Below are 18,192 nucleotides of genomic sequence, written 5' to 3'. Positions count from 1 at the left end.
TTCCTTTTCCCCCCGATTTTCACCATTTTCCTTTTTCCTCTGGCCGAATGGCTTTTAATTTCCATTTTGCTATTAATTTCAACCTCAAAGGTTGCAAAGGCGAATGGTGGATGGTGGATGATGGGCAGTTGAAAGGTTGAGGAGTAGAGCATATCACTGCCACACAACAAAGCCGCAAAGCCTTGCCTCGGCTTTGGTTAATCCGAACACTCGCACATACGCACACATCCAGATAGATCCGGGCACTAATACTAGCACAGCGAGAAAAAGTGTTTTCATTGGATGAGTAAATATAGAAAAATTCAAAACTCCAAATATAACTAATAATTTTCTCTATATATTAGTTCTATAAATCTTTCTCTACATAATAGTTCTATAAATCATCGTTAAGTAAGAAAAATCCATTGAATTTACATCACCTCAAAAAAGCCAGTTTGTAAACATTCTCTTTGAAATGAACCCTTTTTGTCAAGAATTTGATGAAAATGTATTTAATGAAATGATTTTCAACATTCAATTAATAGGCTTTTCATTGAAATGTTTCATTTTAGCATTGCCGTTTATTACAAATTATTTTTATGCCCAGATTTTGTTTTGTGTGCGTGTGCCGCCTTTATGTTTTCTTGATTGAGTTTCACCTTTTGCATATGAAATTCAATTTAATCAGTTTGCCAGGCATACTGCCATCCTGGCAACCACACGCAGACACGAAACGAAGCCAATAATAATGAAGTCCTTTTGTTGTTCGACATTTTCAACGAGAGATGTCTACAACGAGGGCAAATTTGCTTTGGGTACGCAACAATTTTCATTCACGGAGCCGAGCCGAGCCGAGTGGCCAACCTCAATAATGTTTTCACTTGGAAATCAATAAATACAAATAACATATATTTGCCGAGACTGAGGGCCAACCAGAGCCATCTCCTGACGGCCATAAACTGGCAAATTGTATGCAAATAAAAGCAGAATCGAAACGCAGTGCCGCAAGACAGGCCAAGTAGCACCCCCAAAGTGGAAAGCGGAAGTGGAAAACCAACAAACAGTTGAAGCGATAGAAATGCTGACGCTGCAGCCGCTGAATCTGAGTCCCCAGCTTCATAAAACAACGAAAAGAGTACAATGAATTCTGTGGGAGGGATTTGACCAGGGAAATACAAGGAAAAACTTCCTCGACGACAACTTTTTATTAACTCTTTGTCTTGTTGGCTCTTTGGTTGTGTCCTCTCCCCGACTTTCACCCTGGCCTTCCCATTGTCCTCCGGCGCCAATTGGCAAAAACCCAAGACGCAGACACAAAAAGGATTTAAAGAGCGGGTACAACAACTTGTTGTCGGTCGTTTCTCAAACCAGATGCAAATCCAACGGCCCACAGAGAATCCTTAAAAAAAAGGGGTAAGCCAACTAAATGATGAACCCTTTGCGCCACAAAGTCAGGCTGTTTCTCCTTTGGCTTACCAAATATTTTTCATTGTTAATGTGATTAAAGGCATTTACTTTTTTATGGTTTCATGCAAATTTCTACAAATTATTTGGAATTACAATGTTTAGAGTAAATCAAAATCTATTGTTTGTTATTGTAATTTATTAATTTGGAAACTTTACAAAAATTAAAGTTTCTATTTAACAAAAAAATTTTAAATCTAAGTTAAGCTGAAAATGTTCTGATTAAATTATATTCTTACCACAGTGTGCGATACAATAAAGCCAGACTGCTAAATCACTTTTGTTTAATGTATTCAATGTACACAAAATAGGGGTCTGACTTCTTATTGTAATTTAATCAATTTCATTCCAATATTATATTTCTTATATATTTTCAATGTATTCAATGCTCACAAGATAGTTATCTGACTTATTGAAATTACCCATGAAGAAGTCCATTTTGCTGCAATATTCTCTTTCTAATATAAAACACCAATTATAGCACAGGAAACATAAAATATTTCTTACAAATTTATGATATTCAGAGACAGCTGGATTAATATGCCTAAAACACTCACAAATATCACCATAAAACACATATATTTAAGACTTCTTTACAAACTTAAGACTGGAAGATGTCTTCCATGGTATTTTTAGGGCATAGCATATTCGATATCTACAAAAAGATATTGTTTTCTTCATTTGGCAACTGCTTGTTGACATCGCCGGACAATAAGGACAAAGTGCAGAGCTGCGGTAACTGGGTCCAAACAATTGTATTGATTTAGGCCAAGTCCGGCCATCTGACATATGTTACACATGCCGCAAGCGCGGTCATGTCTTAGTGGCCCAGGGAAATTGTATTTTGGGGCCTTGTGGACCGACATTCAAGCCCTGCTAAGAGGCTTCGGCTTCGGCTTTTATATATACCAGAGTGATGGGAGCTGCACAGTCTGTCTGCCTGAGTTTAATCGCATTTAGCTTATTTAGCGGCAAATTGAATTTGCCAACGTCACGACGCTCACTCAATGAAAACCCCTGAATAGGCGCCCCCCTCGAAAATGAGAAATTCAATTAAAATCATATTTTTACAACAGCACCCGCTACCCGGATATCTTTAAACGGATTTTCAGTTGCTATTTTAGTCGCTTGAACTTGGCAAACACACCAAATCGAAGCGGGGATAAATAGGCAAAAATAATTGAGCGACTGCTGGTGCCATCGTGGCATCATTCCATCAATTCCCAATCTCCCTGACGCCATCGTAATCCCAGTTTCACCCCACCCTTTTGAGCAAAAAGACGACGACACGGGATAATCGCCTCAGTTTCCTTTGCGGCCCACAAAATTTTGATGCGTGGCAACATTTTTTTGCGCTTGGCTTCAGTTTCACACAGGCCACTCGGTTCGTGATTAGCTTTGTTCATGGCTGGACTTGTCATGGTAGTAAGAGGGGGCAAATAGGGAGGTGCTGCGATGGAGAAAAGCAAAGGCTTTGGTTCACTGGCGCGGGCGATAATTAGGAATCAAAATCCTAGTCCCGAAGATGATTTATGATGCCAGCGCTGCTGGAGTTCATAGCCCGCTAATTTATTGCATTTTCGCAGTAGGGATCAACGCTTTTCCACTCCGCTCCATCGCCCACAAACTCTCGAATGTTCTCTTACTTAAACTGTAACTAACTTGACTCCCATTTGTCTTAATAAATTGAACTTCCAATAAGCGACCCAATATATGAATATTATAGTTTGCAAAATGAAAAACTTTCTCATACGCAAATAGTCATTAAGCAAACACAGAAGTTGTTAAGCTAAAAAAACACAAATAGTAAAACAAAACAGAACCAAAAGTAAACAGTTTAAGAGCGAACAGAATCCAGCTGCTTTAAAATCGCAAAGAAGGTAAATGAATGAGTCAATGCACGACACTTTTCAAGACCAAGACCACGAGTATTAAAGAATTTTTGATATAGTTTGTTTTTTTTTTTCAATTACTCCAAACAGTTGTTGTCTGTGACGTAACTGGTTAGCAGCTGTCTTTGAGGGGATTTCCCTGGGAAAAATGGAAAATGTAAAGAATATAAAAGGCCTTGGGCAAATGGAAAAAGGTATCACTACTTGAGTTTATACCAAGCAAAGCAAAGCAAACTAAAGAGAAAATGCGTTCCTACATTTTTATTGCCCTTTTCGCTCTGATTGTTGTGGTTGCCGCTCAAGGTGGACCTCAAGGTGGACCTCAAGATGGACTTCAAGATGGACACCAAGCTGGAACTCAAGCTGGCCAGGGGGGACCAAAGAACGGTGAGCAGGGCGGTCAGCAAGGACCCCAGCAAGGAGGTCCTCAGGATGGACAACAGAGTGTTCCTCAAAATGGCCAGGAGGGTGGACCATGGCACTTGCCTGCGAATGGAACAGTCCTCTCCAACAGCACCACATCTACAACCACTGAGGCGAGCACCACAGAGACCAGCACCACTGAGGCCACTTAGGATGTAGCTGGATTCTATTCTTAAAAGTTTTTTAGTTTACTTATGTTCCTTATCTTATTATTAATAAAATTAAAAATTCTAAATATTAATAAAGTTGTTTTTAATTTTGTATGAAGTTTTTTTTGCTATTTAACCATACCAATTATGTTCTTTTTCAAAATTTCAAATTTACTTAAAAACCTGTTTTTTGCGACCTAAATGAATTACGATTCTATGAATTTAATTAAAATGTTTCTTATTTTTAGCTAGTCCCATAATTACGCATCTGCTCGTCCCGCTTAAAATGCTTTGTATAATTCTCAAACAGCAATTTACGCTAAAAAGTATGCAACACTTTTGTGCTGCTGCTCGAAATCACTTAAAAGCAAATCCCCGGAATGCTTCTCACTTCCACCTTCTCCCCCGAGAGTCTCCACAAATTGCTACTGAAACAGTTCCCAGTTCTCTGCTCCGAAATCTGCGACAAACATCAGTTGAAAATGGCAAAAATGGAAGACTGGGAAGAAGGGAAAAACGCATATGCGGTGGCTCATGAAATGCAGTACAAAGTCGTTCTCATCCACTCGCTGCTCAGCGAAGCGGCCACTTCTCAGTGCACTGAAGTGTTTGGCCGCAGAGGGGAGTGGGTGGGTCGGTGGGTTGGTGGCCGAAGGTCGTCAGCTGAGGACCGGCGATCAATTGATTTGCATTCCCCACTCTGCGGAAAGCGAACAGTGCAGTGCAGTGCAAAGGCGCTTTAAATCAGCCCTCCATTAACTGGACACTGCAGAAATGTTTAACTCCAGTAAGCTTCATAAGCGCTTAACCCTGTACTGGCAGGAGGTTTCAGAAAAAACTTATATGTTTTTTTATACAAAATCAAACATGTTAAAATTACTAGGGCTTACGCCACAAAAAAAAAAAAAAAAAAAACAGATTTACGGAGTTCCATTACCCACAGAAAAATGGTGTTACTTGTTTTTTATTCTAAAAACATTGTTTTGGTGTTTTTTTTAATTGGAAAGACCAAAATGTTCAGCTTTTTGAAATAACCTTAAATACACCTATATTTCGCTTTATGGACTTACATAAAAATACGTAATTCAATTGATTCTCAAAGCAATGCTGGCCAGGCTAGCATTGATTTATTGATTTGATTCAGTGATCTGTTGGGGCCACAGGTGGGTTAAGCCAGCTGCCACATGTAAGTGGGGCATTTGTGGAATCCGAGGAACTGAGGCGAGTGTAGCAGGCAAAACAGCTCGCTGGGGAACAGTAAATCACGCCGAGCGCAGAGCGCAAATTGGTTAGTGAAACACATGAACCATTCATAAGGGGGAAAAAGGGGGCAAAGGGAGGATCGGGGGACTCACACACACACACACACACACACACACACACATGAGCTGGCAGTCGACTAAAATCGCGCTTTTGAAAAATGAAGGCAGCTGCAAACCTGCAGGAGCACACGCAGAAATACCAAAGTAGCAAATGTAATCTGCAAGGAGCCAAAGAGGTGGGTTCGAGCGGAAGGGGCAGGGAAATCATATTATCCTTAGGTGGAATTAGTTGCCCCTTTCCAAAACAGAGAGAGAAAATATTATATTGTTATTCAAACCAGTAATAACATAATAGAGTTACCAAAACTGTAAAGCTGTTTCCAAATCTAGTTAAACGAACGTAATTAGAAAATTATTTATTAAGTTTTATTGCACATGTAAATATAATAAATATCTTAACTGTAAATCACAAAATTAGTTGTTTCCAAACAGACAGAAAAAAAATAATACCCATTTATATTTAATATAGTAATTAAATAAAAATCAAAAAAATTGTTATTGAAACCACTGCAATGGTTACTCACATCTTTAAACTTCTCCAAATTTTATTTTAATTTTGAAAACAAACTAATCACTTCTATGCCATATGTACTATTGTAATTAAATTTATTTTTTTTTTCTCTCACATTCACATTAAACTTTTCAGAAACATAAAACTTGATATGGCGAACTTATAAGTCCCACTAGATTATTTTTTGTGTGCATTTGCGAACGCAGCAGGAAGTTCTATCCAACTTAACTCAACTTGAGTCAAGTCATCTCTCTGCTTTACGTCGCTCCAGCTTCCAGCTTGCCTTCATACATTTTAGTTGCACAAATTGAAAGGAAAACACATCCTGGCTTCCTGCAGAAGTAGAGGCAGCACCAGCATCACCACTACCACCACCACCAACAAAAGCGGAAAAATCAGGATGAGCAGCAGCCGCGCTCAAATGCAGCAAATGAAATTTCCCAAGGCCGAAGCGATCGAAGTGAAATTGAAAAAATAATCATAAATATTGCATGCAGCTTGGTTGGGCTTGGGCTCTCTTTGCCATCTATTTTTTAGCCGCTTTCATTTTTTTTTCTTATTTTTTTTTTGCCGATTAAGCGTTGCAAAGTATATGCAGGCAGCACCGGTTAAGTATACGGCGCGTGGGCTTTATAAAGTTTAGCCCGAAATGCGCACAAGCCGCTTCATGTCATCCATGGCTCAGTTCCGGCTGGAAATGAGATGGGTTGGGGTTGGCTTTTAGCTTGCCAAAGGCACAGGCATCCCTGCCATATTTACACGGCACCCACTTCTATGGCAATGCCACCGCGGGCAAGGAATATGCTAAAATGCTTCGTGTGAAAATAATTTCTGGGCGGAAAACAAGGTTAGAGGGCTAATGGCAAGCTTTACGAGAGCCAAATTCTCTGGTACTTTGAATACATTTTAGTCTGCTGACGAAAAATAATTCACAAGCAACTAAGGAGATATGATTATAGTTTCAATATTAATGTTTTGTAATAGACAATTTTAAAGGGGTATTTAATGTACATAGTTTACTCAAAATAACAAATAACAAACTAAATAACCAAATAATTGTAAAACCTGCGTTTATTTAAGAACAATAAAAATTGTTCCCACAACTTTGTTATTGCTTCCAGCTCAAGTAAAAATAGTAAGTTAAACAATCAAATATTTTACACAAGGAACTGAAATCAAATCATAAGTAGCTGCCAAATGACGCACAGAAGGTAAATTAGTCAATGGTAAACAGTAAACATTACTTTGTGTCTGGTTTTCGGTTTTACCAAATTACCACAGCAGACGTTTGTTTGATTTGTGTGACGGTGCCTGAGCAACAGCTGTTTTAGAAAGAATTTCTTTGGTCTCAATGGAAAATTTTGAAAATATAAAAGAGCTCGTGCTTCGGGAAAAAGGTATTACAACCTGAGTTTCCACGAAGGCAAAACTACAAAACAGAAAAAAAATGCGTTCCTTCACTCTGATTGCCCTTTTCGCTATTATTGCTGTGGCTACCGCTCAAGGACCTCAAGATGGACCTAAAGCTGGCCAGGATGGACCTCAGAACGGTGAGCAGGGCGGTCAGCAAGGATCCCAGCAAAGTGGTTCCCAGGAAGGACAACTGGGTGGTCCTCAAAATGGCCAGCAGGGTGAACCATGGCACTTGTCTGCGAATGAATCAGTCATCTCCAACATCACCACATCCATAACCCCCGAGGCCAGCACCACAGAGGCCAGCACCACTGAGGCCAGCACCACTGAGGTTTCCTCATCTTAGGACGTAGCTGGATTCTATTCCTTAAACTATTTTAGTTTTGCATTTTTTCCTTATCCTTGATATTATTACAAATTATAAAAACAATGGATAATGTTTTGTTGTGTCTACTGGTATAAATAAAAAAATCTTTTTTATAAAAAATGCAAAGTATCTTTTGAAAAAGTAAAATAAGAAATTTCGAATATATAACAGTTTTTTTTCCTAAGCAGTAAAGAATAGATTGCTATTTTGTTGAGCAAATTGTGTTACAAAATTTTCATTTTAGAGATCCTCCAAAACATTTGGCTAAGCAATATACCCACCAACACAAAAGAAAATAAATACATTTAGACGAGTAAAAGGTGTTACATGCGACGAACACGGAGAGCCGCTTAAAGCGCTCGGGGTTGTTTCAGCATTTAACGGAAAAAGTTTTTCCATTTAGCGCTCAGCCTCCGCCTTGGTTTTTTTTTCCATCCACAGAGCTCGACTCTTTAACATGGTGAAAATTAAAAGTTAAATGCGCAAAGTCAATAAAAGCCGGCGATGGCTATGGCGATGGCGATACTAACAAATGGAAGCGAGAACGCGGCAGTTGGGAAATCCTTTAATGCCATCGCATTTGCATGGCAATATAGACTTTGGGGGAAGTGAAAATGGAGGGTTGTGGTGTGGATGATACATTCAAGGACAATAGCTCGCCTCCTTGTGTCTTTTGTGCGCCACTTGCGACTGTTTGCCCAGAGATAAAAACTCGGTTTGGGGCTTGAGCACAGCGCCAACTAATAAAATGCACTTGCAGTAGTAGTCAGGATTCGGCTAGGTCCTTGCAATGGTTTGCGTTTTGTCTTTGCCGGCTGAGTGGCTGCGTTTGCTTTGCTAATTGATGCACTAGGCGCTTGTGTACTTTACAATTACCAGGCACCGAAAAACGGGTCGGAGCTTAGAGATATTTAGATTGAAGAGTCCCCTAGCAGATGTACATATATTTTTACACATAAAACTGATAGTCATCTGATTGAGCCATCAATTCCCGAAGACAAAAGCGTGACCGGAATAACTGGAACAGTTTTGCTTTCCCCATTTTTCCAGCACCCTCTTTAACTGCAGTTGCTGGCTGTTGGGGCGGTGAACAAAATCAATTGTGGAAAAATATGCAAAGCGTTTTTAATTAAAATTTTGAAGATCTTGGTTGGACGGAACCCTCACAGCTAAGCTCGGCAAATTATAGAGAGAGAGCAAACGCATTGGGCCGTGGATTATGGCCAGAGGCGAAAAATGGGCAAAAATCGAGGGCGTGGGTGAGGGTGAGGGCATTCCACAGTTGTTCAGATTTTTAATTGCAATTGCAGCGCGCTCATTAAAGCGATAATAATTCAATGCAAATGAAATCTGCAATTTTAATTTGCCCGACTAAGTGGGAAAAGGCGAAAGGGTTCCGCCCACAACAAAACGAAATTAGTTTGCTACATTTTCCGTTGACGCACATTGAACAATCACTTTCCCTTTAATATAACATATGAATATAATGATATAGGAGAAGAAGATATTGTTCAGTGTTCAATGTGGCCAGAGCAAACATTTTGCCATTGCTTTTAGCACTAATTAGTCAATTAATGTCCAATTTACTATTTCGATGATGCTCTGATGTAACTACTGCAACTGTAACCCAACAACGGACAACGGACATCGGACATCGACATATGTATTCTGCTGGTCTCGGCCGGACACACAGTGTGTATGATTAATGCTTAATTGCATTAGCCAGAGTGCAAACGTCGACTACACAGCTCGAAAATAAATGAAATTCAAACTTTTTAGCGGCTTAAATTCAAGTGCTAAATTATATATAAATTGAACTGAGTTCAGGCTATTTCTTAGAATTAAATCTTAATAAAAACAATTTATATTTAAATTTTCTTATATAATTAATAAAGTATTTGTTTGTTACTTTGTTTAATTGAAATACAATTTATTAGAACTACATTTTATTGACTTTTTGAAGTGCATAAAGAACGCATTAGACCTTGGCATTTTCAATGACCCAGGCAAATTAAATGGACATTTGTTTATTGGTCCTGCATTTTGGAGAAACCATGCAAACTCATAAATTGCATCCGCTGCTGAACAAACTGATGAATTACCCGCAAAACCCAATAGAATCGAATCACAGAAGGCGACAACTCCATTAGCTATAAAAACCACCCGTGCCAGACACATTCTGTGCTGATAAATAGTGAAATGGAAGTGGACAAACACAACAGAACGGAGACGGCAGTATTGAAAGCGAATCAAGAGCAGCTGCTCTGTGACGCCAGGGGAAAAACAGATGGATAAATGGCTAGCATTTTGGAGCAGCTCAAAGACTCTTTGTCTGGCTTCGGTTTTACCAAATTACACTTGACGTTTATTTGATCGCTAGGCGACGTCACTGAAAAGCAGCTGTTTATTCATTCAGTTGAATGGGGGAAAGTATAAAAGGCGTGTTAGCATCGAGAATAGGTATCACAGTTAAGTAATACTGAAAGACATAAACACCGAACACCATGCGTTCCTTCCTAATCATTGCCTTGTTCGCACTGCTGGTCGTGGCTGCTGCTCAAGGTGGACGTCGTGGCCGCGGAGGTCCTCAGGGTGGACCTCGGGGTGGACCTCAGGGTGGACCACAAGGCGGCCCACAGGGTGGCCCACAAGGAGGACCTGGTGGACTTGGAGGACCTGGTGGACCTGGTGGACCTGGAGGACCTGGTGGACCAGGTGGTCCAGGTGGACCTGGTGGACCAGGTGGACCTGGGGGACCTTGGGGACTACCTCCCAATGCCACCCTCCCCTGCAACAGCACCACAACGACAACAGAAGACAGCACATCGACCTCAACCACCGAAGCCAGCACCACCGTGGATGCCGCTTAATAAGGGAGCTCGCATTCAATTTCAAATCCATTTTTGGCTTGTTCTCCTCTGCGCTTCCCTTGATATTAATAAAAGCATTTCTTGCAAGAATTAAATTTTTCGGAAATTAAGAAATGGGCTATATTAACAAAATAACAACTCAAATTTCAAACCAAGATTTATTTTCAGATTTTTAGAGCAAAGAACAGTTATGGACTTAAAGCTGAAAGTTTTTTGTCACTTTTCTGCAGGGTTTTGGTCATTTTAATGCAAACACGATTTTTTTTGGAAATTTAGAAAGGGGTAACATCATAAAAATGGCAAAAAATCCACCAGAAATTACAAACCAAGTTTTAAACGCAGTTTTTTAGAGAACTAAGCATCGAGACATTAAAGATACACCACTTCGAAATCGGATGCTTAAAAGAAAAGTTATAGAATTAAAACTGCAGGTTTTTTGTCACTTATCTGCAAAGCTATTTTATCGGAAATTAATGGATTTATATCTGTAAAAAAAACAACTCACAATATTAAAACAAACTTTAAGCGCAGATTTTTAGAGGCTCAACCCACAAGACTTTAAAGATATACCGCTTGAAAATCGGATGGCGGAATGAAAAGTTATGGAATTAGAGGTGCAGGGTTTTGATCAGTTTTCTGCAAACACGGTTTTTTTGGAAATTAAGAAAGGGGTAACATCATTAAAAATTGCAGAAAATCGACCAGAAATTACAAACCAAGTTTTAAAAGCAGTTACTTAGAAAACTAAGCCTCGAGACATTTAAGATATACCACTTCGAAATCGGATGCTTAAAAGAAAAGTTATGGAATTAAAACTGCAGGTTTTTTGTCACTTTTCTGCAAAGCTATTTTATCGGAAATGAATGGATTTATATCTGTAAAAAAAACAACTCACAATATTAAAACAAACTTTAAACGCAGATTTTTAGAGGCTCAACCCACAAGACTTTAAAGATATACAGCTTGAAAATCGGATGCCGGAATGAAAAGTTATGGAATTAGAGGTGCAGGGTTTAGGTAATTTTTCTGTAATCACGATTTTTTTGGAAATTTAGAAAGGGGTAACATCATTAAAAATTGCAGAAAATCGACCAGAAATTACAAACCAAGTTTTAAAAGCAGTTACTTAGAAAACTAAGCCTCGAGACATTTAAGATATACCACTTCGAAATCGGATGCTTAAAAGAAAAGTTATGGAATTAAAACTGCAGGTTTTTTGTCACTTTTCTGCAAAGCTATTTTATCGGAAATTAATGGATTTATATCTGTAAAAAAAACAACTCACAATATTAAAACATACTTTAAGCGCAGATTTTTAGAGGCTCAACCCACAAGACTTTAAAGATATACCGCTTGAAAATCGGATGCCGGAATGAAAAGTTATGGAATTAGAGGTGCAGGGTTTTGATTATTTTTCTGCAAACACGATTTTTTGGAAATTTAGAAAGGGGTAACATCATTAAAAATTGCAGAAAATCGACCAGAAATTACAAACCAAGTTTTAAACGCAGTTTTTTAGAGAACTAAGCATCGAGACATTAAAGATACACCACTTCGAAATCGGATGCTTAAAAGAAAAGTTATAGAATTAAAACTGCAGGTTTTTTGTCACTTATCTGCAAAGCTATTTTATCGGAAACTAATGCATTTATATCTGTAAAAAAAACAACTCACAATATTAAAACATACTTTAAGCGCAGATTTTTAGAGGCTCAACCCACAAGACTTTAAAGATATACCGCTTGAAAATCGGATGCCGGAATGAAAAGTTATGGAATTAGAGGTGCAGGGTTTTGATTATTTTTCTGCAAACACGGTTTTTTTGGAAATTTAGAAAGGGGTAACATCATTAAAAATTGCAGAAAATCGACCAGAAATTACAAACCAAGTTTTAAACGCAGTTTTTTAGAGAACTAAGCATCGAGACATTAAAGATACACCACTTCGAAATCGGATGCCTAAAAGAAAAGTTATAGAATTAAAACTGCAGGTTTTTTGTCACTTATCTGCAAAGCTATTTTATCGGAAATGAATGGATTTATATCTGTAAAAAAAACAACTCACAATATTAAAACAAACTTTAAACGCAGATTTTTAGAGGCTCAACCCACAAGACTTTAAAGATATACAGCTTGAAAATCGGATGCCGGAATGAAAAGTTATGGAATTAGAGGTGCAGGGTTTAGGTAATTTTTCTGTAATCACGATTTTTTTGGAAATTTAGAAAGGGGTAACATCATTAAAAATTGCAGAAAATCGACCAGAAATTACAAACCAAGTTTTAAACGCAGTTTTTTAGAGAACTAAGCATCGAGACATTAAAGATACACCACTTCGAAATCGGATGCCTAAAAGAAAAGTTATAGAATTAAAACTGCAGGTTTTTTGTCACTTATCTGCAAAGCTATTTTATCGGAAATGAATGGATTCATATCTGTAAAAAAAACAACTCACAATATTAAAACAAACTTTAAACGCAGATTTTTAGAGGCTCAACCCACAAGACTTTAAAGATATACAGCTTGAAAATCGGATGCCGGAATGAAAAGTTATGGAATTAGAGGTGCAGGGTTTAGGTAATTTTTCTGTAATCACGATTTTTTTGGAAATTTAGAAAGGGTAACATCATTAAAAATTGCAGAAAATCGACCAGAAATTACAAACCAAGTTTTAAACGCAGTTTTTTAGAGAACTAAGCATCGAGACATTAAAGATACACCACTTCGAAATCGGATGCTTAAAAGAAAAGTTATAGAATTAAAACTGCAGGTTTTTTGTCACTTATCTGCAAAGCTATTTTATCGGAAACTAATGCATTTATATCTGTAAAAAAAACAACTCACAATATTAAAACATACTTTAAGCGCAGATTTTTAGAGGCTCAACCCACAAGACTTTAAAGATATACCGCTTGAAAATCGGATGCCGGAATGAAAAGTTATGGAATTAGAGGTGCAGGGTTTTGATTATTTTTCTGCAAACACGATTTTTTTGGAAATTTAGAAAGGGGTAACATCATTAAAAATTGCAGAAAATCGACCAGAAATTACAAACCAAGTTTTAAACGCAGTTATTTAGAAAACTAAGCCTCGAGACATCTAAGATATAGCACTTCGAAATCGGATGCTTAAAAGAAAAGTTATGGAATTAAAACTGCAGGTTTTTTGTCACTTTTCTGCAAAGCTATTTTATCGGAAATTAATGGATTTATATCTGTAAAAAAAACAACTCACAATATTAAAACATACTTTAAGCGCAGATTTTTAGAGGCTCAACCCACAAGACTTTAAAGATATACCGCTTGAAAATCGGATGCCGGAATGAAAAGTTATGGAATTAGAGGTGCAGGGTTTTGATTATTTTTCTGCAAACACGATTTTTTTGGAAATTTAGAAAGGGGTAACATCATTAAAAATTGCAGAAAATCGACCAGAAATTACAAACCAAGTTTTAAACGCAGTTTTTTAGAGAACTAAGCATCGAGACATTAAAGATACACCACTTCGAAATCGGATGCTTAAAAGAAAAGTTATAGAATTAAAACTGCAGGTTTTTTTGTCACTTATCTGCAAAGCTATTTTATCGGAAACTAATGCATTTATATCTGTAAAAAAAACAACTCACAATATTAAAACATACTTTAAGCGCAGATTTTTAGAGGCTTAACCCACAAGACTTTAAAGATATACCGCTTGAAAATCGGATGCCGGAATGAAAAGTTATGGAATTAGAGGTGCAGGGTTTTGATTATTTTTCTGCAAACACGGTTTTTTTGGAAATTTAGAAAGGGGTAACATCATTAAAAATTGCAGAAAATCGACCAGAAATTACAAACCAAGTTTTAAACGCAGTTTTTTAGAGAACTAAGCATCGAGACATTAAAGATACACCACTTCGAAATCGGATGCCTAAAAGAAAAGTTATAGAATTAAAACTGCAGGTTTTTTGTCACTTATCTGCAAAGCTATTTTATCGGAAATGAATGGATTTATATCTGTAAAAAAAACAACTCACAATATTAAAACAAACTTTAAACGCAGATTTTTAGAGGCTCAACCCACAAGACTTTAAAGATATACAGCTTGAAAATCGGATGCCGGAATGAAAAGTTATGGAATTAGAGGTGCAGGGTTTAGGTAATTTTTCTGTAATCACGATTTTTTTGGAAATTTAGAAAGGGTAACATCATTAAAAATTGCAGAAAATCGACCAGAAATTACAAACCAAGTTTTAAACGCAGTTTTTTAGAGAACTAAGCATCGAGACATTAAAGATACACCACTTCGAAATCGGATGCTTAAAAGAAAAGTTATAGAATTAAAACTGCAGGTTTTTTGTCACTTATCTGCAAAGCTATTTTATCGGAAATGAATGGATTTATATCTGTAAAAAAAACAACTCACAATATTAAAACAAACTTTAAACGCAGATTTTTAGAGGCTCAACCCACAAGACTTTAAAGATATACAGCTTGAAAATCGGATGCCGGAATGAAAAGTTATGGAATTAGAGGTGCAGGGTTTAGGTAATTTTTCTGTAATCACGATTTTTTTGGAAATTTAGAAAGGGGTAACATCATTAAAAATTGCAGAAAATCGACCAGAAATTACAAACCAAGTTTTAAACGCAGTTTTTTAGAGAACTAAGCATCGAGACATTAAAGATACACCACTTCGAAATCGGATGCCTAAAAGAAAAGTTATAGAATTAAAACTGCAGGTTTTTTGTCACTTATCTGCAAAGCTATTTTATCGGAAATGAATGGATTTATATCTGTAAAAAAAACAACTCACAATATTAAAACAAACTTTAAACGCAGATTTTTAGAGGCTCAACCCACAAGACTTTAAAGATATACAGCTTGAAAATCGGATGCCGGAATGAAAAGTTATGGAATTAGAGGTGCAGGGTTTAGGTAATTTTTCTGTAATCACGATTTTTTTGGAAATTTAGAAAGGGTAACATCATTAAAAATTGCAGAAAATCGACCAGAAATTACAAACCAAGTTTTAAACGCAGTTTTTTAGAGAACTAAGCATCGAGACATTAAAGATACACCACTTCGAAATCGGATGCTTAAAAGAAAAGTTATAGAATTAAAACTGCAGGTTTTTTGTCACTTATCTGCAAAGCTATTTTATCGGAAACTAATGCATTTATATCTGTAAAAAAAACAACTCACAATATTAAAACATACTTTAAGCGCAGATTTTTAGAGGCTCAACCCACAAGACTTTAAAGATATACCGCTTGAAAATCGGATGCCGGAATGAAAAGTTATGGAATTAGAGGTGCAGGGTTTTGATTATTTTTCTGCAAACACGATTTTTTTGGAAATTTAGAAAGGGGTAACATCATTAAAAATTGCAGAAAATCGACCAGAAATTACAAACCAAGTTTTAAACGCAGTTATTTAGAAAACTAAGCCTCGAGACATCTAAGATATAGCACTTCGAAATCGGATGCTTAAAAGAAAAGTTATAGAATAAAAACTGCAGGTTTTTTGTCACTTATCTGCAAAGCTATTTTATCGGAAACTAATGCATTTATATCTGTAAAAAAAACAACTCACAATATTAAAACAAACTTTAAACGCAGATTTTTAGAGGCTCAACCCACAAGACTTTAAAGATATACCGCTTGAAAATCGGATGCCGGAATGAAAAGTTATGGAATTAGAGGTGCAGGGTTTAGGTAATTTTTCTGTAATCACGATTTTTTTGGAAATTTAGAAAGGGGTAACATCATTAAAAATTGCAGAAAATCGACCAGAAATTACAAACCAAGTTTTAAACGCAGTTATTTAGAAAACTTAGCCTCGAGACATCTAAGATATAGCACTTCGAAATCGGATGCTTAAAAGAAAAGTTATAGAATTAAAACTGCAGGTTTTTTGTCACTTATCTGCAAAGCTATTTTATCGGAAACTAATGCATTTATATCTGTAAAAAAAACAACTCACAATATTAAAACATACTTTAAGCGCAGATTTTTAGAGGCTCAACCCACAAGACTTTAAAGATATACCGCTTGAAAATCGGATGCCGGAATGAAAAGTTATGGAATTAGAGGTGCAGGGTTTTGATTATTTTTCTGCAAACACGGTTTTTTTGGAAATTTAGAAAGGGGTAACATCATTAAAAATTGCAGAAAATCGACCAGAAATTACAAACCAAGTTTTAAACGCAGTTATTTAGAAAACTAAGCCTCGAGACATTAGAGATACACCACTTCGAAATCGGATGCTTAAAAGAAAAGTTATAGAATTAAAACTGCAGGTTTTTTGTCACTTATCTGCAAAGCTATTTTATCGGACATTAATGGATTTATATCTGTAAAAAAAACAACTCACAATATTAAAACAAACTTTAAACGCAGATTTTTAGAGGCTCAACCCACAAGACTTTAAATATATACTGCTTGAAAATCGGATGCCGGAATAAAAGGTTATGGAATTAGAGGTGCAGGGTTTTGGTCATTTTTCTGCAAACACGATTTTTTTGGAAATTTAGAAAGGGGTAACATCATTAAAAATTGCAGAAAATCGACCAGAAATTACAAACCAAGTTTTAAACGCAGTTTTTTAGAAAACCAAGCCTCGAGACATTTAAGATATACCACTTCGAAATCGGATGCTTAAAAGAAAAGTTATAGAATTAAAACTGCAGGTTTTTTGTCACTTATCTGCAAAGCTATTTTATCGGAAATTAATGGATTTATATCTGTAAAAAAAACAACTCACAATATTAAAACAAACTTTAAACGCAGATTTTTAGAGGCTCAACCCACAAGACTTTAAATATATACTACTTGAAAATCGGATGCCGGAATAAAAAGTTATGGAATTAGAGGTGCAGGGTTTTGATTATTTTTCTGCAAACACGGTTTTTTTGGAAATTTAGAAAGGGGTAACATCATTAAAAATTGCAGAAAATCGACCAGAAATTACAAACCAAGTTTTAAACGCAGTTATTTAGAAAACTAAGCCTCGAGACATTAGAGATACACCACTTCGAAATCGGATGCTTAAAAGAAAAGTTATAGAATTAAAACTGCAGGTTTTTTGTCACTTATCTGCAAAGCTATTTTATCGGACATTAATGGATTTATATCTGTAAAAAAAACAACTCACAATATTAAAACAAACTTTAAACGCAGATTTTTAGAGGCTCAACCCACAAGACTTTAAATATATACTGCTTGAAAATCGGATGCCGGAATAAAAAGTTATGGAATTAGAGGTGCAGGGTTTTGGTCATTTTTCTGCAAACACGATTTTTTTGGAAATTTAGAAAGGGGTAACATCATTAAAAATTGCAGAAAATCGACCAGAAATTACAAACCAAGTTTTAAACGCAGTTTTTTAGAAAACCAAGCCTCGAGACATTTAAGATATACCACTTCGAAATCGGATGCTTAAAAGAAAAGTTATAGAATTAAAACTGCAGGTTTTTTGTCACTTATCTGCAAAGCTATTTTATCGGAAATTAATGGATTTATATCTGTAAAAAAAACAACTCACAATATAAAAACAAACTTTAAACGCAGATTTTTAGAGGTTTAAGACACAAGACTTTAAAGATATACCGCTTGAAAATCGGATGCCGGAATAAAAAGTTATGGAATTAGAGGTGCAGGGTTTTGGTCATTTTTCTGCAAACACGGTTTTTTTTGGAAATTTAGAAAGGGGTAACATCATTAAAAATTGCAGAAAATCGACCAGAAATTACAAACCAAGTTTTAAACGCAGTTTTTTAGAAAACTAAGCCTCGAGACATTTAAGATACTCCACTTCGAAATCG

The 18,192-nt window shown here is 36.5% G+C and overlaps 3 protein-coding genes across 3 annotated transcripts; all 3 read left to right on the top strand.

The window, feature by feature from the left end:
* Positions 1-3,543: 3,543 nt before the first annotated feature.
* LOC108137832 (tenecin-3-like) lies at positions 3,544-3,997 on the top strand. The gene has a single exon (XM_017259757.1). The coding sequence runs from the start codon at positions 3,581-3,583 to the stop codon at positions 3,908-3,910; it is 330 nt and encodes a 109-aa protein (XP_017115246.1). The 5' UTR covers positions 3,544-3,580; the 3' UTR covers positions 3,911-3,997.
* A 3,160-nt stretch (positions 3,998-7,157) lies between these two features.
* Positions 7,158-7,629, top strand: LOC108137822. Its single transcript, XM_017259747.2, has one exon. It carries the CDS (start codon positions 7,188-7,190, stop codon positions 7,497-7,499), a length of 312 nt encoding a protein of 103 aa, XP_017115236.1. The 5' UTR covers positions 7,158-7,187; the 3' UTR covers positions 7,500-7,629.
* Positions 7,630-9,976: 2,347 nt separating this feature from the next.
* On the top strand, positions 9,977-10,485 carry LOC108137831 (collagen alpha-3(IX) chain). Its single transcript, XM_017259756.2, has one exon. The coding sequence runs from the start codon at positions 10,025-10,027 to the stop codon at positions 10,388-10,390; it is 366 nt and encodes a 121-aa protein (XP_017115245.1). The 5' UTR covers positions 9,977-10,024; the 3' UTR covers positions 10,391-10,485.
* Positions 10,486-18,192: the final 7,707 nt, after the last annotated feature.

This window comes from Drosophila elegans, unplaced genomic scaffold (genome assembly GCF_018152505.1).
Source record: "Drosophila elegans isolate 14027-0461.03 unplaced genomic scaffold, ASM1815250v1 contig_814, whole genome shotgun sequence".
Lineage (NCBI taxonomy): Eukaryota > Metazoa > Arthropoda > Insecta > Diptera > Drosophilidae > Drosophila > Drosophila elegans.
This window is presented reverse-complemented; position numbering and strand designations above follow the sequence as displayed.

What these genes read in the sequence shown, in the direction of transcription:
- LOC108137832 (XM_017259757.1), top strand. Translation starts at nt 3,581, where the DNA reads ATGCGTTCCTACATTTTTATTGCCCTTTTCGCTCTGATTGTTGTGGTT.
- LOC108137822 (XM_017259747.2), top strand. Translation starts at nt 7,188, where the DNA reads ATGCGTTCCTTCACTCTGATTGCCCTTTTCGCTATTATTGCTGTGGCT.
- LOC108137831 (XM_017259756.2), top strand. Translation starts at nt 10,025, where the DNA reads ATGCGTTCCTTCCTAATCATTGCCTTGTTCGCACTGCTGGTCGTGGCT.